This window comes from Scyliorhinus torazame, chromosome 9, assembly GCF_047496885.1.
Source record: "Scyliorhinus torazame isolate Kashiwa2021f chromosome 9, sScyTor2.1, whole genome shotgun sequence".
NCBI lineage: Eukaryota > Metazoa > Chordata > Chondrichthyes > Carcharhiniformes > Scyliorhinidae > Scyliorhinus > Scyliorhinus torazame.
Genome location: NC_092715.1, coordinates 214,404,335 through 214,430,945, shown reverse-complemented (window position 1 = coordinate 214,430,945; position 26,611 = coordinate 214,404,335). Strand labels below are relative to the sequence as shown.

The window sequence follows — 26,611 nt, the reverse complement described above, 5'->3', positions numbered from 1 at the left end:
CAAAATTGATTTCAAGAACCAGACCAACACCACCAGCGAATAAATTCAAGTGTGCTGCAGATTGTTGCATAGGGATTATGTGCACTTTTCATTACCAGGGTTTCATAAACATTAGTGAAGGATCATATTCATCTGTGCTTAAATCTGACCTCGCCAGATTGCTGCAGCCACCGACAGAGTGAGAAACAACCAGCTAATAGTTGGTTATAAGCACCAGGACACAGTTCGATTGATGTTCCTGCACCCAGAAACATGTCAATCTCCCAGAAGAATGACACTTTGGTGCCTTACATGGAGTCCAGAAAGAATTGCATCCTCCCTTTCAACGACACCTTGGCACACACTGCGTTCAACAGCTCTTTGCACCTGCCAAGTCTGACCATCTCGGGTGTCGTTAGAGTGGCCATCACCTTCTTCCTCTTGATCTTCTCCATTATCGGCAACACGGTTTTCCTGGTGAAGCTGTCTAAGCAGAGTCTGAAGAAAGAATCACGCGTTAAGTTGCTGCTCAACAACCTCATAGTGGCCAACCTCCTGCAGACCCTGATTGTTATGCCAATGGATGGCGTCTGGAACATCACGGTTCAGTGGTACGGTGGGGAATTCCTTTGTAAGCTCCTCAACTTTCTCAAACTCTTCTCCATGTACTGCCCTGCCTTCATGGTGGTGGTGATCAGCGCGGATCGCTGTCTGGCAATTACAAATCCCTTGAAGAGCGCAACAAAATGTGCCCACAGTGGAAGGTACATGATTGCCACGGCTTGGATCTTCAGTATGGTCTTGGCTTTACCTCAGGTGTGAACTTTATACTAATGTGCATATCTTTGACAGTCATTATTGTGTGGATTCTATAGAATAAGATTTAAAGCTTTGCTGTTGTAGCTATAAATCAGCTGCTGCTGAATATAAACTTCTTGCATGCCTAATATTTGATGTTCAGCCTGAGTAGACTTTGGCTTTAATTTTAAAAGTTAGTAACAGACAACCTTGTCTTTATTTATTAATTCCTGACCGTTAGCACTGATATGTTCTTATTTCAACAATAGACTGCTGTTTGATCGTGTTTTTATGGTTGACAATTATCATCAAACTGAAGCAAACTCAGCCACACATAATTGATAATAAGCCCCACAGTGTATTCTATTTCATTCATATGACTTATCTATATGCTGGCAATAACCCTACCTTCTTGTTTGTTTCTTTTCCCTCTAATTGTCTCTGCTCCAAACTCTTCCAAAAGCATTGACTGCATTTCTTGGTTGAAATTCTTTGAGCAGCAGTCATGTACTTGGCAAACATGACCCTTATTCATGTCCCGATTGAAGGATTATAAGGGGATTGCATCCCCATTCACCCCCATCCACACGTGCACACCTCCAGGAGAGGCTACCGGTTACAATCCAGAAAATAATCCCTGGGTGATTTCATCTATTTAGCCCTGGGGACTGATGTCAATTTTAATGCCCCAAGCTCACCCATTTACTGGTTAGCTAACAACACAGGCTAAGAATTGAATCTGGGCTATCTGCTGGTCATTAACCTCCGAGCTGAAATAGGAGTCGGACTTTTCATCAGCAATGAAATCTAGGTAATTAAATGGAATTGGATCACTTGTGATCGTATAGGTGACTCAAATACATCTCAAAGGCAACATCTTACTTTAAATGTAACAGATTTGAGAATGTGCAAAAAAAAATCACTCTTAAGATCTGGGCATGAACTGGTGCAGTCCCTGACAGAAAGGGAGAAAGTAATTGATAATAAAATCAAATTTTGAGAGAAGACCACTAGTCCAGATGGAGTTCATTCGCACATTTTAAAAACGTAGAGGAGAGATAGTGGAGCCATTGTTACATATATAGGGGGAGATTTAAAGGAAACATTCCGAAATGTCATTTTGGGCGCAATTGGCAGGCTGTTCCCGGCGGCTGCGTTGGCAAGATTGGGGCCCATATTTAAAGGCACTTAGTGCTGCAAATTACCCCCCATGTGCTGTCGCACCATCTGATTCATTGGACCCATGCCTCAGCGTCTCAGCTCTAAAAAGGGGAGCTGCATTTTAAACGCTCCCTCACCCACTCACTCCTGGTCAACACACAAGCATAGCAGTGTGCAGAACTGCTCCTCGCTTTGGGGCAGTCGACCTGGCCAGGTTTATCAACGCTGTGGATGCAAGACGTGGCATTATGTTCCCCGAGGGGGTTGAAGGACCAGCAGGCACAGCAATGCCAGCTGGGAGGCAGTGGCAGCGGCTGTCGGTGTGGGCAGCCCAACTAGGAGGACCACCGTCCAATGTCGGAAGAAGACTGACGACCTGCACCAAGCTGCAATGGTAAGTTACCACCTCCGTCCTGGCGCCAGTTCCGCCTGCCACCCTTCAAATTCCCAAACCCCATGCAAACAAATCACTGGCTGACACCTCACACCCTCCCCATATCCGATCCTCATGCGGGGTTGGCCGAGGAGAGAACAATCACTGACGGAGAAGTCAGCCTGCACCACAGAGGTCAGGATCCACTGCCCCTTCACCCAGATGACCTGTACAAGCTCATGTCAGACAAAATGATCCTTCTCTCTCGCCTGTTAAGTTTCCAATTATTTTTTTTCCTATTAAGTGGCAATTTAGCATGGCCAATCCACCGACCTTGCACATGTTTTTGGGTTGTGGGGGTGAGACCCATGCAGACACTGGGAGAATGTGCAAACTCAACACGGACAGTGACCCGGGGCCGGGATCGACCTTCCCTCTCACAGGCCACACATCCATTGTCTCGCAGGATCACCGCCTGATGAGGCTGAGCCATCTGGAGTTGCCTCCACCCCCTCCCCTCCACCACCCAAGAGAACACCTCGGAGGAGAGCTCCAAGGAGAACACCATTGATGCGTCACACCTATCATCCCCATCTTCCACCAGCTCAGATACACGCACCTCGGTGGGCAACATTAATGGATAGGCTTCTGGGGCACAATCTGATGAGCACCACACAGTTGCTGATGCATCTCAGGTGGAGGCAGGAGCATCTAAGGGATACAGCAGTTGAATATCTGCTGGATCCAGGACTTAACTGGGTCCCAGTCAGATGCCGAGCCTCTGGACTAGGTTCTCCCAGAGCAGGACACAGCAGTGACATTCAGGAGGGGATGTCAGCAACATTCCAGCGACTGCACAGCCAAGTGCAGGCGCAGGAGATAATGCCGACAATGCGTGGCACCGAGGCCAACACTGCCAGGGTGGCATTCGCAGTGGAAAGCTTTGAGCACGATGTCCACATGTTAAGGGGTGGTGCCCAAGGCATGGCTGAATCTGTGACAACCATGGCTGAGGGTCTCGACATTATGTCCCATAACGGACATGTCTCAGGCACTGGTGGACATTGCCGAGCACTGCAGAGCATGGCCCAGTCACTGAGGTCACCATCGACACCATGGGGAGCTCCAAGGAGACCACCATCGATGCATCACACCTATGGTCCCCATCTTCCACCAGCACAGAGACACACACCTTGGTGGACAACATTAATGGACAGGCTCTTGGGGCACAATCTGCTGAGCACCACACAGTTGCTGATGCATCTCAGGTGGAGGCAGGAACATCCGAGGGAGACAGCAATGGGGACAATGGGGAGCCACCAGGACTGGCAGAGCCAGAGGAATCAGAGACCTCTGGAGCTCACTCCAGCTGCCCCTCCACATTGTGGAGATCGCCAAGGCCCTTTGGGCACCGTCAGGGAGGAGGAAGCGCTGGCGGCCAACCCGGGGCTTGGCAGGTGGCACCAAGGAGAGAATGGCGGTCTCGAGTTCTTCCGAATCCACCAGCCTGACACCGGCGCATCAGAAGGAAAGTGGGCAGAACAGGGAGGCACGGTGACGACTGTGGCACCAGTACGTCGGCCAGGGCCTTCCGGCTCCAGGCCCTCCAAAGGACATCCACCAAGGGCATCAAAGGCCACAAGCCGCACAATGCAGCATGCTTCTACCACCTCCGATGTGTATCCTGGTGACACACCTAGACATAGGAATATGGAAGATCAAGAAGATTGAGGAGCACTGAGTGTGCCTGGGTGGGTGGGGCCGAGGTCACTATTTGTAGCTGGGGGAATGGAAGTGTCACATGTTCAAATTAAAGCCTGTTACACTTGATAAATGTGCAGCCTCTGTAACGTTAATCTTCACATCAGCGCTGCCTGCACCCCCAACTGCTGTTTTCCTCCGGTGGGATGGGGAGTGGGAAGGAGGTAAATGGGGCGATGGGGGGGAAATTGGAAAGGGGATGAGCTGATGGACTCAGCCTTGTCCAATGAGAATATGGTGAGGACGAGGGCCTCCCTGGTCCTCCGGGCGTGTCAGACCCTTGCCACCGCCGCCTGTCCTCCATCCTCCCTCTCCTCCTGCGGCTCCTCCCAGGTCCATCCTCCAGCTCCTCCTGGTCCAACTCCTCCTCAGACGAGGCCGCATGTCCCTCCTCCTCCTCCCCAGCATGCCACCCTGCTGCTGTGCCAGGTTGTGGAGGACACAGCAGATCACCAGAAAGCAAGAGACCTTCGGGGGCAAGGCACCACCAGAGCGATCCAGGCAACAGAACCACATTTTAGGCAGTCCGACCCTCCATTCAATGACAGCCCGGGTGGCAGCATGGGGCCTATTGTAATGGGTTTCCTCCTCGGTCTCAGGCCTCCACATCAGCGTCAGAAAACAGGACCTTAGCAGGTACCCCTTGTCTCTCAAAATTAACTTGTCGTCCTGGGGTGGCCCTCGAAGACACAGAGGATCCCCCAGTGCTCCAGGGGGTAGCTGTCATGTACACTCCCTGGATAGCAGGCCCGTGCATGATATGGAGGCAGTAATCGCACGCAATCTGAACATTCAGGGAGTGGAACCCCTTCCTGTAAAAGGGCACTCCCTGATTCCCCAGTACGCGCAAGGCGGCATGCGTCCCATCCGTTGTCCCCTTGACCTGGGTATCCTGCCGATGCAGGATAATCCTGCAGCCTGGCCATCTTGGTGGGTCTGTCCAGGCATACAGGGCGTCCGTGACTTCCCAGATGAAGCTGTGGGCTGTAGATCGTGAAATGCCGCACAGATCCCCGCTTGAACCCTGGAATGAGCTGGTTTCTTGAAAGTTCAGGGCTGCGATGACCTTCATGGCCACAGAGGGCGGATGTCCTCCTCGTCCATGGGTTGTCTAGTCCTAGTCTGTTTGTTGAGACCATGTCTCCTGAAGCACATGCTCTCCGTCATCTCATCGAAAGCCTGCATCGTCGCTGCTGCCTTCTCCGGCATCTTGCCACCTGGGCTGCCACCAACAATGCGAGGGCAACCCCTGTGGGAACGACAACTCCAGCCTGTAAGGAATTGGAGAAGAAGATAGATCAATAATCAGCTAGGGCTTCTATCCCGGGGCCTTCAAATACCCCAGGCCTCCCCGACCCTGAGGTCTCCTGCCTTCTCTCCTGTTAGTCCATTGTGCTAGCAAACCTTTCTCTGCACACTCGCCCCCGGCCACATCAGGAGCCCCTATACCCCTGCCAGGAACATGAGGGAGACCGTGCTCAGATGCCCTCCCCTGATCCTATCCACTTACCCTTTGGTCGCAAGAAGGTTCCCAGTGCTGAAGGTCTGCTCTTTAGTGTTTTATTGTTGGCAGCTGCCTCTATGGTGCTGACACTCCTAGAGTTCACGCAAACTGTTCAGGCATCAAAGTTTGGTTGAAATGCTTTATGCACTAATCATTCTTTGAGACATGGCACGTGTATCCTCGAGAAGTCACTTAAGAGTTAAGGATTGTAAATTGCTCTCAAAGCCAATTCCTCATTTGTTGTAGCCTTCAGCTGTGAAGCTAGAGGCTGCTCACAGTCAAAGGGGGTTAAAGTGACCATTAGCATATAGCCAAGAACAGGCCTCTGTCCTGGAATGTCTGGTAGGACAGACAGGCTGCAGCTGTGGTTACCCCTGTTATAGGTCTCGACAATATTTAACGATGGCTTGAAGGCCTCACAGACGCAAAGCCCCTCACTATCCCGGCCCAGGAGTGACCCCTGACCTTGAACGCAGAACACTTCATCCCCCGACCAAGCCCAACCCCCGCTAAGGGATCGCCCACCACCCCGTACCCCCCCTTAAATATTCCCTTCATCATGTTAAATGTTTCTATCAGATCCCCTCATTCTTCTCAATTTCAATGAGTACAGTCCCAGTTTACTCAGTCTCTTCTCATAAGCCAATCCTCTCAACACTGGAATCAACCTCATGAATCTCTTCTGCACCCCCTCTGGAGCCAGTACATCCTTTCTCCAGTAAGGAGACCAAAACTGTACATAGTACTCCAGGTCTGGCCTCATCAGCGTCCTATACAGCTGCAATATAACCTCCCTCTTTTTAAACTCCATCCCTCTGGCAATGAAGAACAAAATTCCAGTTGCCTTCATAATTACCTGCTGCACCGCCAAACCAACTTTTTGCGATTCATGCACAAGGACACCCAGGTCCCTCTGCATAGCAGCATGCTGTGGTGATATGCGTATGGGTTATATCATAGGTGGTGTGCGACCTCCATTCAGCAGGTGGCAGTACAGACACATCATGCGGTAGCTAGACCAAGGTCATGTGACCTGTGACTCCGATATAAATTTATGCCCTGTCTTAGGGGTACTTTTTGGATGATCTGGTGTGGTGAGTTCTGGGGAATCGGTGGCATGTCGAAGTTTCAGAAGAAAGGTCAGGGAAGGAAGGGGACAAGCGAAAGTCCGCCGACGAGTGCTGCTGTGAGTTCAGCAGGAGGGAAGATGGTGGGTGCTGGTTTGTTGGGTGGGGCCGCTCACATTACAGTTGAAACTCTGAACGCAGTGCTATCGGGGGAGTTCGAAAGGTTTTTCACCAAACATTTAGAGGTGCGTTGAAGGGAGATGATGACCTTTCTCAAGGAGTGGGTGGAGGGGATGGTTGCCCTGATAAAGGTGGCTTTGACGAAGACGTCAATGGACGTTCGGGAGCAATGAGAGAAGATGAAGGGGGTGGAGGAGGTGTTGCTGCAGCAGAGCGACCAGTTCACCTTGATGGGTGCAGAGGCTGGTGGAGAACAATAAAGGGCTAAGAGCCAAATTGGAAGACCTGGAGAACAGATCATGGAGACAAAGTTTGAGGATCGTGGGCTTGCCCAAAAGGATGGAGGGTCGGACGCGGACCGAGTACTTTGCGGACATGTTCGGCAAGTTGATGGGGGAGGTGGAACAGCCTTTCCTCTGTGAATTGGACAGGGCCTGTCGGTCGCTCCGGCCGAAGCCTAAAACGAATGAGCCACCGAGGGCTGTGATAATCGGCTTCCTGAGCTACCAGGAAAAGGAGAAAGTTTAAGTTGGGTGAAACAGAAGTGAGAGGTGAAATGGAAAGGCGTTGGTGTACATATATACCAAGATCTTACGACGGAGATGGAGAGAAGGCGGGCAGCCTTTGGTCAGGTGAAGGCGGTGCCGTACAGCAGCAACGTGAGGTTTGGAGTGGTCTACCCGGCGATGCTGAGAGTGACTCATGGTTCAAAGGAATTTTATTTTGAGAGCGCGGATCAGGCGATGACGTTCAAAATTCCCTGGATTTTAGAAAGGTCCTGGTGGATTGGAAACACGCCACTATAACTCCCCTATTCAAAAAGTGAGATAGTCATAGAGTAGGAAACTATAGACCAGTTAGCTTGACCTCTGTGGTGAGGAAGTTGCTGGAATCAATCATCCAGAAGGCGATGACTGAACATTTGGAAAGACAAAGCTCAATGCACCATTGTCAGCGTGGTTTTGTGAAGGGTAAGTCACACTTGACAAACTTGGCTTGAGTTCTTTGAGGACGTAACCAGCAAGGTGGATAATGGAGAACCTGTGGAGGTGGCTGGGGGGGCCTAATGGAGTTCTTATCGCTGGAGAAGGTGAAATCTACCCTAACGAGGGTGAATGATGTGCTCCACAAGACTTGGGGTTTGTTCATTTTGCATTTTAGAGAGTTGGTTACCGTTGACTGTTGTGGGGGGAGGGATGGTTTCTTGTGTTGGGGTTTTAATATGTTGGGTATGTTTTTGTTATTGTAAAATGTAAAATGTTGAAAATTGGAATAAAAATACTTTTTTTTAAATGTTGTTGCTTCCCTTGACATTGGTATTCTTGCGATTGTCCTGATGAGTGCAAGAAAAAAAGCTTCAACAAAATATCTTTTTCCAGCATCACCCAAGTTCGGTATTACCAAATATCTATTTTTGCAGTTTAATACAAATCAGTACCGATGCAAATTACACATGAATTAGCAATTAAATAATACTTCAAATAAATCGGTAAATATAAAGAATTGTTCTGCTCTATATGACTGATCTTGATTTTCTTTCTAATTTTCTGTAGTTGTTCCTCTTCAAAATGATCCACTACTCCGAACCAATTCCCTTCTCACAATGTGCAACCCTTGGAAGCTTTCAGAGTCAGCTGGACCAGAAATTCTACAACCTCTTCACCTTTGGATTCCTATTTGTCATCCCTCTATTCATCATGCTGATCTGTAATTCCAGAATAATCATCAAGATGACAAGTGCCCTGCGCCCAAAAGATAACAGTATGCTTGCATTATTTACAAAATTTCCAGTCACCTACTAATAGGGGAGGGCCAGTGTGTTCAATACTCGGAAAAAGCTGTAATGTGTTTCATGCCAAACAGACTTCTGAGTTTAAAATATATTATGCAGCAGGTTAAAATAATTGAATTACGGTAAATAACTTAAAGCAGCAGTTCATCATGAGCTTAAAAATAAAAACGGAGCTTACATATATGGGTTGAAGGTCATCACCTAGATTTCCTGGACATCCAGGTAATGATGGGCAAGAAGAGACTTACTGATCTATGCTGCCTGTTCCACATAATGATGATATCTTGTGTATCACAATACAGACACTCACCATCCTATCCAGTATCAAGAACTCTCCTAGGAAGGTCAAAAACTAAACTCTAAACCCAGGTTTATTAAGGGCAGTGGAAATGTCTTCCCTGTCCACCTGAGATGACCAAACGTAGCCCAAGAGACCAAACAAGATGATCCCGTCTGATACAACCTCTGCCACCTCCTATTACAGCCATCACACATCCAGAAATGATGTGGCCTGAGATTGCGGAAAGCCAGACAGGGTCTCCAACTTAGCCAAACTGGCGCTGGAGACCTGGGGAGGGATTCTCTGATACTTGGCGTGATGGCCGGAACCCGGCGCCAAAAACGTCGCGAATCACTCCGGCGTCTGGTCCCCCGAAACGACGCACATTCTCTGTCCTGGAATGGGCTAGCAGCGGCGTGACACCATTCGCGACGGCGTCATCCGTCATGGACGATGCTGCGCAACGTCGCAGCACAAAAGACGCCCCCCGGAGGCCTGTCAAAATGGCCGCTCACCGCGCAGCGCCGAGGTTCCACGAGCGGGACATCGAGGCGCTCCTGGACGCAGTGGAGCAGAGGAGGGAGGCCCTGTACCCTGCACACAGCCGCAGGGCCGCACCACTGCAGGCAGGCTCCCAGTGCCACAAGAAGGTCAATTACCTTGTCAGGGCAGCAGGATGAGTACCCCCTCCCACCTCCGATGTGCGGCACAGCCCTAGGTGCAACTGACATGGCTGCACCCACCCATGCAGGCTGGATGGTTGTGAACCTCTGCCAACTTACACACAACCGCTGGTCCGCATGTATATGACTGCCGAACACTGTTGCCCTTTATCCCTGCCACCCACCCGCCCCCCACAGGAGAAGCGCGCACATATCAACCGGGCACGTGAGAGGACCAGAGGGGGTCCAGCTGAAATGCGACCACTCACCATCCATGAGGAGAGGGCCCTAGAACTTGCAGGCGGACCCGAGGACCGGGAAGTTGCGGATGCAGAGGTCGGGGGCGCACCACCAAGTGAGACCCCCATGGCCTGCCCCTCTTTTCCTCTTCCCCCATATCCCCCTACCCCCATATCCCCCATATCCCCCTACCCCCATATCCCCCATATACCCCTTCCCTTATATCCCCCATATCCCCTTCCCCCATAACCCCCTTCCCCCATATCCCCCATATCCTCATAACCCCCTTTCCCCATATCCCCTTCCCCCATATCCCCTATATCCCAATCCCCATATCCCCCATATCCCCCTTCCTCCTTATCCCCCATATCCCCCTTCCCCCCTATCCGCCATATCCCCCATATCACCCTTCCCCCATCTCCCCATATCCCCTTCTCCCACCTCCCCCTGCCCCATATCCCCTATCCCCCATATCCCCTTTCCCCCATATCGTCCATATCCCCATCCCCCATATCCCCCTTCCCCCATATCCCCCTTCCCCCATTTTCCCCATATCCCCCTTCCCCCATCTCCCCCTCCCCCATATCCCCCTTCCCACATATCCCCCTTATTCCCTTCACCCATATCCCCCATGCCCCCGATCCCCGTCTGCATGTCTAACCATGCATGCTGTATTGTGTATTGCAGGACCAAACATCGACGCACCCGTCCCCGCGGATGCCGGCTGCCCCAGGACGATCCAGGGTGGCCACGAGCCAGGGACAGACCCGGAGCACCAGGGAGATGAGGCCCCCGTCTCGTGCGAGTGCGGCGACGCCGGCGGGCCAGATCCATCGACGAGGGGGACAGCCACAGGAACAGGCCCCCATCACAGCCGACCCAGGACACACCTACCGAGGACACCCCTACCCAGGACACACCCACCCAGGACACACCTACCCAGGACACACCTACCCAGGACACACCTACCCAGGAATCACCTACCCAGGGCACTGACACACAGGACACACCTACCCAGGAATCACCTACCCAGGACACACCTACCCAGGAATCACCTACCCAGGACACACCTACCCAGGAATCACCTACCCAGGACACACCTACCCAGGGCTCACCTACCCAGGACACACCTACCCAGGGCTCACCTACCCAGGACACTGACACACAGGACACTGACACACAGGGGATGGGTGGACACGAATCACCACTCCAGGGGACCATGGACTTCGGGTCGGATGAGGAGCACACCACTACACCACTGCTATCTCCTACACCCTCCACCATCGCAGAGACACTCACCTCGGTTGGGCACTTTGCATCTGGGACACTAACTGGTGCGCACAACACAACCGTCCCGGTACAGCAGGTGGAGGCAGGAGCAGCCGAGGGGCCGGGCGGTCAGAGGGCATCCCGGCCCTAGCAACCATCTGCCGCCCAGACGGGTCCCGGGTTCCTGGAGTTACCACTCCCACCCATAGACCCGATGCAGTCACGGACCAAGGGACGATCGAAGGGGGTGACAGCCGGCTTGCGGCAGCTGCAGACGCAGGTGGAGGAGTCCACCCGCGTCCAGGAGCTGGGAGTGGTGCCGGTCATGCGTGCCACCCAGGCCGAAACCGCATGGATGGCGTCCGCAGTGGAGGCAATGGGTGTGACGGTGTCAGACATGGGGAGCAGTATGCAAGGCCTGAGGCTTTCCGTGCAGGTGGCATCTGCGGCCCAGGACATGGCTGCCCTCTCACAGGAAGCCATGAGCCAGAGCCAGCAGCAGATCACAGAGACGCTCAACGCCGTGGCGCAGTATCAGCAGGAATGGCCCAGTCTCTGCAGGCCATGGCCCAGCCTCAACAGGCCATCGCTGAGGGCATCTGCGCCATTGCCCAGGTGCTGGCCGGCGTCGCCCAGGCACAGACAGGGATGGCCAACTCCCTGAGCTCCATGGCTGCAAACTTGCAGACCCTTGTTGATACCAGGGCGGGCCTCCAGGACTGGCAGTGCCAGGCGTCGGGGGGCGTTGGATGGTCGGTCCATTCACATCCCAAAACCAGGAGTCCAGAGCTCATCGCAGAGCGGGTATTCATCATCCTCCATGGCCATCGGGCACCCCAAGGGAGGAGAAGGTGCTGGGGCCCGTTCCGGGTCCCCCTGTAGGGGAGGTCCCAGTACACCGCGACACCTCGGACTCCCACCCTTCCATCCCAGGTGCATCTGGTGGACAATGGGCAGGACAGGCTGGCAGCTCGCCATCCCAGTCGCCCAAGCCGCAGCCTGGCACATCTAGGCCGGGCCGCCCCAGGAAACGGCCGCCAAAGAGATCCCGAGTCACAGGGCAGGAATCACAGGAGTCCACCTCCAGTTCTGCTGTACCATCTGGGGAACCACCGAGACGTAGTCAAAGGGCCCGTAAGGCCAAACAATTAGATACTGAGTAAGTTGGCACGGGTGCAGGGCACAGATTAGTTCTGGGGCTAGGGCACATGTATGAACTATTTGTTATTAAAATCACTTTCACACCTACAGAAACTGCCTCTGTGCTCTTTTCAATGCGTGCGGGGGTTTGGTGTGAGGTGAGCGCCAGTGTGTGTGTGAGGGATGATAGAATGTCGGCCTCAGGTGAGAGTGCCCTCCCTCCCCCCGGGTTGCCCTCGCCAACCCCCCGGGCAGACGATGGGACCGTGTGCTGCAGTGTCACGGCCGCATGCAGGGATGGTCCGGAAGGAGGTACGCACTGTGGCCATGGGTCATGCATTGTCCAACGATGTCGAGCCCAGAGCTCATTGCAGAGCGGATTGGCATCATCCTCCATGGCCTGCAAGAGACACGCTTTCACCGGCGACCGTGTGAGCCCGGCCCGTTGTGCCGCAGGTGGATGTGCAATGGAGGGGTGGTGTGCATGCGGGTGGGCGGAGGGTGGTTGGTGCTGGGTGGGTGGGGGGGGTGGGGTGGTTGGTGGTGGGTGGGTGGTTGGGGTGAGGGTGGTCGGCTGGTGCCATGGTGTGCAGTCTGTGCCCATACTCGGCGATTCCCACGACCCCCTAGCCTGTGAACCGGGCGGCTATCAGCCTGTCCCGTGCCCGCTGGCCCAGCCGGTAACGGTGGGCAGCCTCCCGCCCATGTCCAGCCTGTCTGTCCTGACCATTGCCCCCATCCTCCTCATCTGGGGAGGACTGCACCTCGTCCTGCGTTGCTCCTCCCCTTCCCCCTCCTGTGCCTGCATCGCCCCTCTGCTGGGTTATGTTGAGCAGGACGCAGCAGACCACAACGATGCGGCTGACCCTATCTGACGGGTACTGGTGGGCCCCTCCAGAGCGGTCCAGGCACCTTAAGCGCATCTTTAGCATCCCAAAGCACCTCTCTATCACACCCCTGGTGGTTGCATGGGCATTGTTGTCGGCGATCTCCACGTCAGTCTGTGGCCTCTGTACAGGCGTCATTAGCCACGACCACAATGGGTAGCCCCTGTCGCCCAGCAACCAGTCATTCAGCCGGGGGGGGGAGGTCCCTCGAACATGGTGGGGATGAAAGATTGCACCAATATGAATGAGTCATGTACACTGCCCGGGTACCGGGCGCAGACGTGCAGGATCATCATGCAGTGGTCGCAGACTACCTGAATGTTCATGGAATAGGTCCCCTTCCTATTCATGAACACGGCCCTGTTATCCGCAGGTGGCCGCATGGCAACGTGCATCCCATCGATCGCCCCCTGGACCATGGGCATCCCGGCCGCCGCAGCGAAGCCCGCTGCCCGGGCAACCTGGCTGGCCCGGTCCACAGGGGACTGGATGTAGCAGTCCGCAATGGCATATAGGACATCTGTCACTGCACAGATGCACCGATGCACCGATGTCTGCGAGATGCCAGACAGGTCCCCACTCGGCGCCTAGAATGACTCCGTGGCATAAACGTTCAGGGCCACCGTAACCTTGACGCCACAGGGAGAGGGTGTCCTCCCCCAGTGCCACATGGTGCCAGGCGTGCCATCAGGTGGCAGATATGGGCGACGGTTCCCTGGTTCATCCGGAGTCTCCTCCTGCATGCCCGGTCCATGAGGTCCTGGTACGACGAGCGGGGCCGGGACACACGGGACCTCATGGGTGGGCTGAGGGTGGTTGGTGCTGGGTGGGTGGGGGGGGTGGGGTGGTTGGTGGTGGGTGGGTGGTTGGGGTGAGGGTGGTCGGCTGGTGCCGTGGTGTGCAGTCTGTGCCCATACTCGGCGATTCCCACGACCCCCTAGCCTGTGAACCGGGCGGCTATCAGCCTGTCCCGTGCCCGCTGGCCCAGCCGGTAACGGTGGGCAGCCTCCCGCCCATGTCCAGCCTGTCTGTCCTGACCATTGCCCCCATCCTCCTCATCTGGGGAGGACTGCACCTCGTCCTGCGTTGCTCCTCCCCTTCCCCCTCCTGTGCCTGTGGCACATCGCCCCTCTGCTGGGTTATGTTGAGCAGGACGCAGCAGACCACAACGATGCGGCCGACCCTATCTGACGGGTACTGGTGGGCCCCTCCAGAGCGGTCCAGGCACCTTAAGCGCATCTTCAGCATCCCAAAGCACCTCTCTATCACACCCCTGGTAGTTGCATGGGCATTGTTGTCGGCGATCTCCACGTCAGTCTGTGGCCTCTGTACAGGCGTCATCAGCCACGACCACAATGGGTAGCCCCTGTCGCCCAGCAACCAGTCATTCAGCCGGGGGGGAGGTCCCTCGAACATGGTGGGGATGAAAGATTGCACCAATACGAATGAGTCATGTACACTGCCCGGGTACCGGGCGCAGACGTGCAGGATCATCATGCGGTGGTCGCAGACTACCTGAATGTCCATGGAATAGGTCCCCTTCCTATTCATGAACACGGCCCTGTTATCCGCAGGTGGCCGCATGGCAACGTGCATCCCATCGATCGCCCCCTGGACCATGGGCATCCCGGCCGCCGCAGCGAAGCCCGCTGCCCGGGCAACCTGGCTGGCCCGGTCCACAGGGAACTGGATGTAGCGGTCCGCAATGGCATATAGGGCATCTGTCACTACACAGATGCACCGATGCACCGATGTCTGCGAGATGCCGGTCAGGTCCCCACTCGGCGCCTAGAATGACTCCGTGGCATAAACGTTCAGGGCCACCGTAACCTTGACGCCACGGGGAGAGGGTGTCCTCCCCCAGTGCCACGTGGTGCCAGGCGTGCCATCAGGTGGCAGATATGGGCGACGGTTTCCTGGTTCATCCGGAGTCTCCTCCTGCACGCCCGGTCCATGAGGTCCTGGTACGACGAGCGGGGCCGGGACACACGGGACCTCATGGGGCGTCTCCGTCACCGTGGCACCACCTCCTCCTGGAGAATTCGGCAGCCGGTGGGGACAGGATTCACGCCGACCCCTGGCGATTCTCCGACCCGGCGGGAGTCGGAGTATCCCACCCCTGATTCTGGAAGTCCCATCCCTAAAACTGGCACCAAATATTTTCACCTGGGGAGGGAGAGGCGAAGGGGTAGGTGTGGGGGTGAAATAGGTCTCAGAATTATCAGTATAGAATTTGTGCTGCATGTCTAAGTTCACCACCTTTCTTTATCTTAATAGGGTGCCTGTCAGTTCATAGTTTGATTGACAGCTCCAAATGCTGATAAACTATTTGATGTGGGGCCATGAATACAAGTGCTTGGGGGGCATTGGTTGACACTAAGTTGGTATTGGGCTACAACTGGTCTTGGCAGTGGATAGAGGGGCATAGATTGGCATATTGGATATAAAGGGCTATAAAGGGTGGGTACAGGTGCCTGGGTTGGCATGAAGAGGAAAAGGGGCACTGAATGTTGGTGGGAGGCATGAGTTGGCATGGATAGGGCATGGAGAGTGTGTGGAAATGGGGGGATTGAGGAGAGAGGGCCAGAGGGCTGTGTTTTGTCTTATTTTATTTTGTACATCAGGGACAAAGTCCCAGATTACCAAGGCGGGCCTTTCACCCAGCAGCCTCCACACCTGGCAGTCCCTTGTCCTCTGCAGCACTCCCAGGGGTGGTGGGCTGACTCTGATTAAGAGCCACCCCTCTTCCAGAGTGAAAATTGGATTGTCTGGGGCACTTTCTCCAGAGTCAGGTTTGTGGAGAAGGGATTTATCTTGACTCTGTGCTCCCAACTTAGAAGCGGAAATTCAGGCCACTGTTTGCATAACCTTCAAAGGTGAGCCATGCAAACATTTTATGTGTGTGTCTGATTTCTCACCTTCATCATTTGCATAACTCTTTTTTAAAAATAAATTTAAAATACCCCTATTATTTTTCTTATTCAATTAAGGAGCAATTTAGCGCGGCCAATTCACCTACCCTGCACATTTGGGTTTTGGGGGTGAGACCCACGCAGACATGGGGAGAATGTGCAAACTCCACACGGACAGTGACCGGGAGCCGGGATCGAACCCGGGTCTTCGGCGCTGTGAGGCAGCAGTGCTAACCACTGCGCCACCGATTTGCACAACCCCAAGTGTGAGTTTAGACAGAATGTGGGTGTTTGGTGAGAGAAGGGAGTTCATTGAGAAGGGAGGGCGGTAGTCCTTTGCTTTTCCAACTTTTTCACCCTGTCGGAATTGGTTTCTGGTGTACTACGGGGGGGGGGGGGGGGGGGGGGGGGGGAGCTGTTGGTGAGTATTCGGTAAGTAGCCTGATCTATTTTCCAAAGTTTTAAAATAGTACTGGAGTATGTGATAAGATTTAGTGCAACACATCAGGGAGGGCGAGAGTCCCCTGGACACTTTGTTTCAGGAAGCAGTCACACCTCTTCAGAGAGAATCTTTTGATTTGGAAAGCGGTCAGGGAGAGGAGGGTGTGACTGCAGCGTAAGCAGGTATGGCGACCCATAGGGCAGGAGTGCCTGAGTGCCAGCCTCTGCAATTGTCCAACTGGTCTGAGGTTCTTTCAGATTGTCTGGATGAGAATGGGGGCTACAGGGAGGATGAGCTGACTCGCCATGGCACTGTGGTACAGGATGCCATTCCAGTGGAGGAACACATAAGAATGGAATGGTAGCAGGGCACCGTATAGTGAGGTGGATTGACACTGTTCATGTAGCAAAGAGCGAGAGTCCAGACGGCCGTGTGGTCTGCCCAGTGCCAAGGTTCAGACCATCTGCTCTTGGATTGGATTGAATTGGATTTTGTTTATTGTCACGTGTACCGAGGTACTGTGAAAAGTATTTTTCTGCGAGCAGCTCAACAGATCATTAAGTACATGGGAAGAAAAGGGAAGAAAAGAAAATACATAATAGGGCAACACAAGATATACAATGTAACTACATAGACACTGGCATCGGATGAAGCATACAGGGTGTAGTGTTAACAAGGTCAGTCCATGAGATGGTCATTTAGGAGTCTGGTGACAGTGGGGAAGAAGCTGTTTTTGAGTCTGTTCGTGCGTGTTCTCAGACTTCTGTATCTCCTGCCCGATGGAAGAAGTTGGAAGAGTGAGTAAGCCGGGTGGGAGGGGTCTTTGATTATGCTGCCCGTTTTCCCCAGACAGCGGGAGGTGTAGATGGAGTCAATGGATGGGAGGCAGGTTCGTGTGATGGACTGGGCGGTGTTCACGACTCTCTGAAGTTTCTTGCGGTACTGGGCCGAGCAGGATGGTGAGCAATCTGTAGTGTGAAGGGGAGGATCCTATTGTCGCAGTCCATGTAGGTACCAACAGAATAGGTAGAAAGCAGAAAGTGGTTCTGCAGAGAGTTTGTGGAGTTAGGCACTAAATTAAACAACAGAACCTCCAACATTCTAATCTGACCTGGTACAGCCTCCGTCTGATCTGTGCTGGACTAATGTTCTTGCAAACCTCATAACTAGGGAAGTAGAGTGGGCTATAAACTAAATAGAGGTGGGGGATGGTTCTGGAGAGGGGACACATAGGCTTACAGAGCAAAAGAATATGACAGAATTACAAAGCAGCTATTTGATAATGATACCCAGAGTGTGACAGAAAGGGACAGAGTGTACAAACATAATAAAACAGCAGCAAATAGAGTCAATGGGAAAAAAACAGTAAAAAGATACAACTAATGGCTTTTTACTTAAATGCATGTAGTGTTCGACACAAAATTAATTAATTAACATTACAAATTGAGGTTAATTGGTTAATAGGATTAAGAGGTTAATAGGATATAATAGGGTAATATATCCCTTAAAGAGACGTGGTTACAAGGAGATCAAAGCTGGGAACTGGATATTCAGTGGTATGTGACTTTTCGTAAGGACAGGCAGGAAGGAAAGGGTACCTTTGTTAGTATGAGGTGGAGTAAGTACGATAGCAAGAAATGATCTTACATAAGAACATAAGAACTAGGAGCAGGAGTAGGCCATCTGGCCCCTCGAGCCTGCTCCACCATTCAATGAGATCATGGCTGATCTTTTGTGGACTCAGCTCCACTTTCCGGCCCGAACACCATAACCCTTAATCCTTTTTTCTTCAAAAAAAATCTATCTTTATCTTAAAAACATTTGATGAAGGAGCCTCAACTGCTTCACTTTGCAAGGAATTCCATAGATTCACAACCCTTTGGGTGAAGAAGTTCCTCCTAAACTCAGTCCTAAATCTACTTCCCCTTATTTTGAGGCTATGCCCCCTAGTTCTGCTTTCACCCGCCAGTGGAAACAACCTGCCCGCATCTATCCTATCTATTCCCTTCATAATTTTATATGTTTCTATAAGATCCCCCCTCATCCTTCTTGTGGTAGTATGTATTGGGGGTCATGTGGGACTGGAAGCCCTAATGTCATTGGCTGACAGATCCCGGGTCCTGGTTGGCCGTTGACCTCATGCTCCGCCCTGAAGGCGAAGTATAAGAAGCCGGTGCCTTCCACTGCAGGCCAGTTTACTATCGAGCTGCGGGGGAACAGACACGCTTAATAAAGCCTCATCGACTTCACTCTATTCGTCTCACGGAGTCTGTGTGCGCTACAATTTATTAAGCGTGCCTAAAAAGGACTATGGAGCTCAGGATCATTCCAGAATGCCTGAGGATCAGCCCCCACGCAGTGAATGCAGCAGCAGCCTTCAAACACTGGCAGACTTGCTTCGAGGCCTACATCAGATCGACCACAGGCCGAGTCTCAGACGAACAAAAACTGCAGGTCCTGCACTCGAGGGTGAGCACGGAGATTTTCACCCTCATTGAAGACACCGACGATTTCCAGACGGCGTTCACAGCACTGAGAAGTCTCTACGTTCGCCCAGTTAACCAAATCTACGCTCGCTACCAGCTCGCGACAAGACGGCAAGCTCCCGGAGAATCGATGGACGAGTTCTACGCCGCGCTGCTGATTTTGGGACGAGCCTGCAGCTGCCCGTCGGTGAATGCAAACGAACACACGGACATGTTAATGCGCGACGCTTTTGTGGCAGGTATGCAATCCTCCCAAATCCGCCAAAGACTTCTAGAAAAAGAGTCGCTAGGACTCTCAGAGGCACGGGCCCTAGCAGCCTCCCTAGACGTCGCCGCGCGTAATACCCGCGCCTACGGCCCCGACCGCGCGGCAGGCCATTGGGCCCCGTACGTACCCGTCGCGGCAAACCCCCTACCCCCCCCCCCCCCGGACACCCCACAGGCTTGCGCAGTCCAAACGCCGAGTCGCACCGGGGGCGCCCGCTGTTATTTCTTCGGCCAGGCGAAGCACCCCCGCCAACGCTGTCCGGCCCGCGCAGCCATCTGCAAAAGCTGCGGGAAAAAGGGCCACTATGCGGTGGTGTGCCGATCCCGCGAGGTCGCCGCCGTCCCGGGGCCACAGGGAGCCCTACAAGCAGTCTATGCCTCCCAACCCCCCCCAGCACGCCATGTGTGACCCGCAGACGCCGCCATTTTGGGTCCCGACCACCGCGGTCCCGGGAGAACTGGGAGCCCTGCACGCTGCCTACGCTCCCCAACCCCCCTCCCCGCAGTCCATGTACGACCTGCCGCCGGTGCTCCCGATTTGGGTGCCGGCCAACACTCTCCACGGAGAGGAAGGGGTTTTTAGCGTCCCGAACGCCACCCTCACCCCCGTCCCGCGCCCCACGCCTGACCCGCCGGCGCCGCCTACCTGGGCCCCGACCACCGCTGTCCCCGGTGAGGGAGCTCCTTGCGCTCGCGGCCCCACGCCTGACCCGCCGGCGCCGCCTACCTGGGCCCCGACCGCCGCTGTCCCCGGTGAGGGAGCTCCTCGCGCTCCTTGCGCTCGCGGCCCCGCGCCTGACCCGCCGGCGCCGCCGGCTTGGGCCCCGACCACCGCTGTCCCCGGCGAGGGAGCTCCGCGCGGTCCTAGCGCCCGCGGCCCTGGCGCTCGCAGTGAGGGAGCTCCGCGCAGTCCTAGCGCCCGCGGCCCTGGCGCTCGCAGTGAAGGAACTCCGCGCGGTCCTAGCGCTCCCCAGACCCCCCAGCACACCATGTGCGACCCGCAGACGCCGCCATTTTGGGTCCCGACCACCACGAGGGGAGGAGGGGCGCCGCCATCTTGGACCGCCCCCGACCTGTACGACGCATGGGGGCGGCCATTTTGTCCACCCCCGATGCCATCTTGTGACCCCTCAGCCACGTGCGATGTATGGGGGCAGCCATTTTGTCCATCCCCGACGCCATCTTGGACGGCAACAACGGACCCCACCCCACTACTACAACCACGGCTCGCTTCGGTTACGCTCGATCAGGCTCGGCCCCGGACTCTCCAGACGACGACGACAACGGTCCTAATTAACGGCCACGAGACGCCATGCCTAGTGTCCCAGTCTATTCAACTTCTCCTCGTAATCCAACCCCTTCAGCTCTGGGATTAACCTTGTGAATCTCCTCTGCACACCCTCCAGCGCCAGTACATCCTTTCTCAGGTAAGGAGACCAAAACTGAACACAATACTCAAGGTGTGGCCTCACTAACACCTTATACAATTGCAGCATAACCTCCCTAGTCTTAAACTCCATCCCTCTAGCAATGAAGGACAAAGTTCCATTTGCCTTCTTAATCACCTGTTGCACCTGTAAACCAACTTTTTGCGACTCATGCACTAGGACACCCAGGTCTCTCTGCACAGCAGCATGTTTTAATATTTTATCATTTAAATAATAATCCATTTTGCTGTTATTACTACCAAATGGATAACCTCACATTTGTCAACATTGTATTCCATCTGCCAGCCCTAGCCCATTCACTTAACCTATCCAAATCCCTCTGCAGACTTCCGGTATCCTCTGCAATTTTTGCTTTACCACTCATCTTAGTGTCCTCTGCAAACTTGGACACATTGCACTTGGTCCCCAACTCCAAATCATCTATGTAAATTGTGAACAGTTGTGGGCCCAACACTGATCCCTGAGGGACACCACTAGCTACTGACTGCGAACCAGAGAAACACCCATTAATCCCCACTCTTTGCTTTCTATTAATTAACCAATCCTCTGTCCATGCTACTACTTTACCCTTATTGCCGTGCATCTTTATCTTATGCAGCAACCTTTTGTGTGGCACCTTGTCAAAAGCTTTCTGGGAATGCAGATATATCACATCCATTGGCTCCCCGTTATCTACCGCACTGGTAATATCCTCAAAAAATTCCACTAAATTAGTTAGGCATGACCTGCCCTTTATGAACCCATGCTGCGTTTGCCCAATGGGGCAATTTCCATCCAGATGCCTCGCTATTTCTTCCTTGATGATAGATTCCAGCATCTTCCCTACTACCGAAGTTAGGCTCACTGGCCTATAATTACCCGCTTTCTGCCTACCTCCTTTTTTAAACAGTGGTGTCACATTTGCTAATTTCCAATACGCCGGGACCACCCCAGTGTCTAGTGAATTTTGGTAAATTATCACTAGTCTTGGATCAGAAGATGTAGAATCCATATGGGTGAAGGTAAGAAATAACAAGGGGAGAAGACACCGGTAGAAGTAGTCAATTGCCCTGCTAAAAGTACCTATACTGTAGGATATAGAATACATCCGGGGATCATGAGGGCATCTGAAAAAGGCACTACTTTAATCATGGATGACTTTAATCTTCATGTGGATTGCAAAAATCAAATTGGCAGAGGTAGCCATAAAGAGGAATTCTTTGAGTGCATTTGAGACAGTTTCCTGGAACAAAATGTAATGGATCCAACCAGGGATCAGGCTATTTTGGATCTGGTAATGTGTAACAAGGCAGGTTAAATAAACAATCTCAGAGTAAAAGATCCCGCAAACAGTGACCAGAATATGGTAGAATTTGGCATTCAGCTTGAGAGTGAGAAACTTGGATCGGAAGCAGCTGTTCTAAACATAAATGAGGGTAATTTCAAAGGAATGAGGGTGGTTGGAATGGACTGGGAAAGGAGTTTAACAGGAAATGCAGTTGATCAGAAATGGCAGATGTTTATGAAAATAATTCATGACACAAAACAAAGATATATCCCAGTGAGGAAGAAGGATTCTAGGAAGGGAATAATTTAACAACGGTTAATATTAAGCTGAAATAAAAATCAAACAAGGTGGCAAAGAGCAGCCAGAGGATTGGGAACGTTTTAAAAACCAACAAAAGATGACCAAAAAAAATAAAGAGGGAGAAGATAAATTGTGATGGTGAACAAGCTTTTTTTAAATTCATTCATGGGATGTGGACCTCACTGGCTGTGCCAGCATTTATTATCCATCCCTAATAGTCCTTGAGGGGGCAGTTAAGAGTCAACCACAATGCTGTGGGTCATATGTAGGCCAAACCAGGTGAGGATGGAAGATTCCCTTCCCTAAAGGACATTATTGAACCAGATGGGTTTTAATGACAATGGTTTCATGGTCATCATTAGACTTTTAATTCCAGATTTTTATTGAATTCAAATTTCACCATCTGCAGTGGTGGGATTTGAACCTGGGTCCCCAGAGTATTACTCTGGATCAGTTATTTACTAGTCCAGTGGCAATACCACTATGCCACTGCCTCCCCTTATAACAAAGTGAACATAGGCCCCTTAGAGAATGAGCCTGGGGCAATAATAATTGATAACCAGGAAATGGTAGACAACTTAAATAAATATTTGGCATCAGTCTTTATGTTAGAAGACACCATAAAATCCAAAGGTACTAAATAATCAAGAGGCCAAGGGAGGAAATAAATACAATAACTATCGCTAGAGAAAAAGTACCAGCGAAACTAATGGGGCTAAAGGCTGATAAGCCCCCAAAGCTAATGGGTTGCATCTTCGAATATTAAAGAAAGTAGCTACAGCGACAGTGAATGCACTGGGTAATCGTTATCTTCCAAGAATCATTAAATTCTGGAAAAGTCCCACAGGATTGGAAAATTGCCAATGGAACAACCTTATCCAAAAAAGGAGGAAGACAATAAGCAGCTTATTATATGTCAGATAACTTTAGATCTGTCATCAGGAAAATATTAGAGTCCATTCTCAAAGATGTAATAACAGAGCACTTAGAAATACATAATATAATCACTAAGAGTCGGCATGGCTTCATGAAGGGGAAATCAAGCCTAACAAATTTATTAGAATTCTTTGAGGTAGTAATGAGCAGGATAGATAAAGATGAACCAGTAGATGTAATATCCTTGGATTTCCAAAAAGAGTTCAATAAGGTACCGCAAAAACAACTAATTAATAAGTTAAGAGCCCCTGGTGATGGGGTTAGTATGTTAGCATGGATAGAGGATTGGTTAATTGATAGAAGACAGAGAGTTGGGATAAGAGGGGCATTCTCAGGAGGCAACCTGTAACTAGTGCAGTGCCACAGGGATCAGTGCTGGTACCACAATTATTTGCAACATATATCAATGACTTGAATGAGGGAAGGGAGTACACTATTGCCAAGTTTGTGGATGACACAAAATAGGTGGGGAGGCAAGTGGTGATGATGACACAGAGTTTACAGAGGATAGAGACAGGTAAAGTAAGCGGGCGGAAACTTGGCAGATGGTATATAATGTAGGAAAATGCGAAGTTATGCACTTTGGTAGGAAGAATGAAGGAACTAATTATTATTTAAATAGAGAAAGACTGCAGCAAATTGCATGACAGCGGGATTTGGGGATCCTTGCACATAAATTACAAAAAGCTAGCATGAAAGTTTAGCAGATAATAGAGAAGGCAAAGGGAATGTTGGTCTTTATTTCAAAGGGAATAGAGTATAAAAATAGGGAAGTCTTGCTAAAACAATACGAGGCACGTTAGACCCCATCTGGAATACGGTAAAAAGTTTTGGTCCACTTATCTAAGGAAAGATATGCTGACATTGGAGGCAGTCCAGAGAAGGTTCACTAGGTTGATCCCGGGTATGGAGGGGTTTTCTTTTAAGGAGAGGTTGCGTAGATTGGGCCTGTACTCATTGGAGTTTAGAGGAATGACTGGTAACCTTACTGAGATGTATAGAATTCTCAGGGGGCTTGACAGGGTAGATGCTGAGAGATTGTTTCCCCTTGTGGGAGAGTTTAGGACCAGACAATATAATCTCAGAGTAAGGGATCACCCATTTAAGACAGAGACGAGAAGGAATTTCTTCTCTCAAAGGGTGATAAATCTGTGAAATTCTTTACCGCAGAGGACGATAGAGGTTGGGTCAATATATGCTTTTTATGTATGGAACAATCTACTTGGACTGTATGCAGAACAATACTTTTCACTGTACCTCGGTATATGTGACAATAACTCTAAATCAATAATTGTGTTCAAGGTTGAGGTAGACAGATTTTTCAACAGTAAGGGAATCAAGGGTTATGGAGATACGGTGGGGAACTGGAGTTGAGGATTATCGCATCAGATCAGTCATAATCGCATTGAATGACAGAGCGGGCTTGATGGACCGAATCACCTACTTCTGCTCCTACGGCCTATGATCTTTTGGTCCAATCAGATGTACATTTTGCACAGAGTGCCCTCCCCCCCATGACGTATTTTCCGGTGGAGGAGGCGACCGCCATTGGCCGGCAGTGAGATCTACCGGTCTTGCCAATGTCTCTGGGTTATCTCGCACCCCATACCTCCCACTGCCGGGGAACGCACTGCAGGGGGTCGCCATCGACAGGAATGGTAGATCCCGCTGGCGGCGAGCGCCAGAAAAGTTTGGCCATCGAGTATGTTTCAAGCAAAGATTGACAGGCCAATGATGTAAATGGATATGGGGATAATGTGGGGGAAAAGGCATTGAAGTGGATGATTATCCATGTTCGTATTGAATGATGGAGCAGGCTCGATGGGCTTAATGGCCTAATCCAGTTCCTATGACCCTATGTTCCTATGTCTAAAACATTTCAGATAATGCTTTAAAAATGCTGAACATTATACTAACTGCTAGGCACATCTGCTGCACAAGGTTTTCTGGGTTAAAATTTGTCTTGGACACAATGCAAAACATGTAGAATTGCATCAACGCTGATTTCAATAGAATTGCCTATCGGGGGAGGGATATATAATGGGCAATCTGTGCAATATCACTTGTTTTGCACTACCAACCTGAGAGGCATTTCTGCTCCTGTTAAGTAATCCTTCTCATTTAGTGCTAGCAATTCAAAATCATGGCTTATTTTTTCCCAAGTAAAATGCCAATCCCAATTGAACGAAAACTGCCCTATTTCATTCTCTATTATCCTTACAGAAAATAGGGCATTGGCTTTTTATCAATCCAGGTCCCTGAAGTGAAAGACCAATATTCTAGCCCAGCATCAAGCAATCCCATTTTCTTTTTAATACATACAGTGTTACATATATTTTGTGCAAGATTAGAGATGGAGTCGGATCATGTCACTTGCAAAGCTGGGAAGAATAAAGTTGGCTGTACAAATTTGAAAGTATTGCTCCCTGGTTCCACTGAGATCAGCTGGGTTTCCAGTTGACTCGCACTCAGGACTGTTCAATGTCCTTCCTTGAGGTTAGCTTAGAAACATATGAAATCTCTATGCTTTATTTAACATATTGTGCACTCTGGTGTTCACTGCTGACCTCCATGTTACTTGAGGAAATGCTGAATTTATCTCAATATTTATTTTGCAGAAATGGAGCTGGGCCGATCAAGGAATGTCTTACCACAAGCTCGCACGAAAACAATAAAAATGACAATAGCATTTGCCACTTCTTTCATTATCTGCTGGACGCCATACTACTTGATGGGAATTTGGTATTGGTTTGACTCTGATCTACACAATAAGTTGCCCGATCCTATCAATCACTTCTTATTTCTCTTTGGGTTACTAAATCCTTGTCTCGATCCATTTATTTATGGGTATTTTTCTCTTTAGTTCATTCTGAAATGTGACATTTATCTTTTAATGATACATTGCTCATCACTCCAGCTATTTTGCTACTTTCAGACACTGCACAGTTCAATTTCCCCGCTCAGCCTGTTATGGGCCAGGGTTTAGAGAACCCAAAGTGTATCATGGAGTTCACCTGACCCACAACTTTTACTAGATTGTGGGATGGGGAGCACACAACCCACTCTACAGGTGTGGTACAGCAGAGATGGAAAAGTATTTTTTAAAGCAAAACAATGTTTATTCTATGAACTCAAGTTAACCTTTTTAAAACTTACAGTGAACATCTGAGCAACCATTAGTTCAAATACAACCCCCAAAGAATACAACACTAAGTAATTCTTAAGCTGTCCTTTTAACATCCATAAGACTTTAAAAAAAACTTTTAACAGAAGCACATCAGGTTAAAGTCACTACTGAGAGCAGTTATTTGTTTTAAATTACCAGAGAATTGATTTACATTCTTTAGATTACAGAGAGAGACTCTGATACACCTTCTGGCTGTGACTGCAGCTATCCAGCTCTGAAAACGAAACTAAAACACACCCTGCAGCAAACAGTCTAAAACGAAAGTAAAAAGCT

The 26,611-nt window shown here is 51.1% G+C and overlaps 1 protein-coding gene across 1 annotated transcript; it reads left to right on the top strand.

Moving 5' to 3' along the window:
• The first annotated feature begins 256 nt into the window (after window positions 1-256).
• Window positions 257-26,014, top strand: LOC140430071 (gonadotropin-releasing hormone receptor-like). The gene is made up of 3 exons (XM_072517610.1): window positions 257-795; window positions 8,377-8,584; window positions 25,770-26,014. The coding sequence occupies exons 1-3, from the start codon at window positions 292-294 to the stop codon at window positions 26,012-26,014; spliced, it is 957 nt and encodes a 318-aa protein (XP_072373711.1). The 5' UTR covers window positions 257-291.
• Window positions 26,015-26,611: the final 597 nt, after the last annotated feature.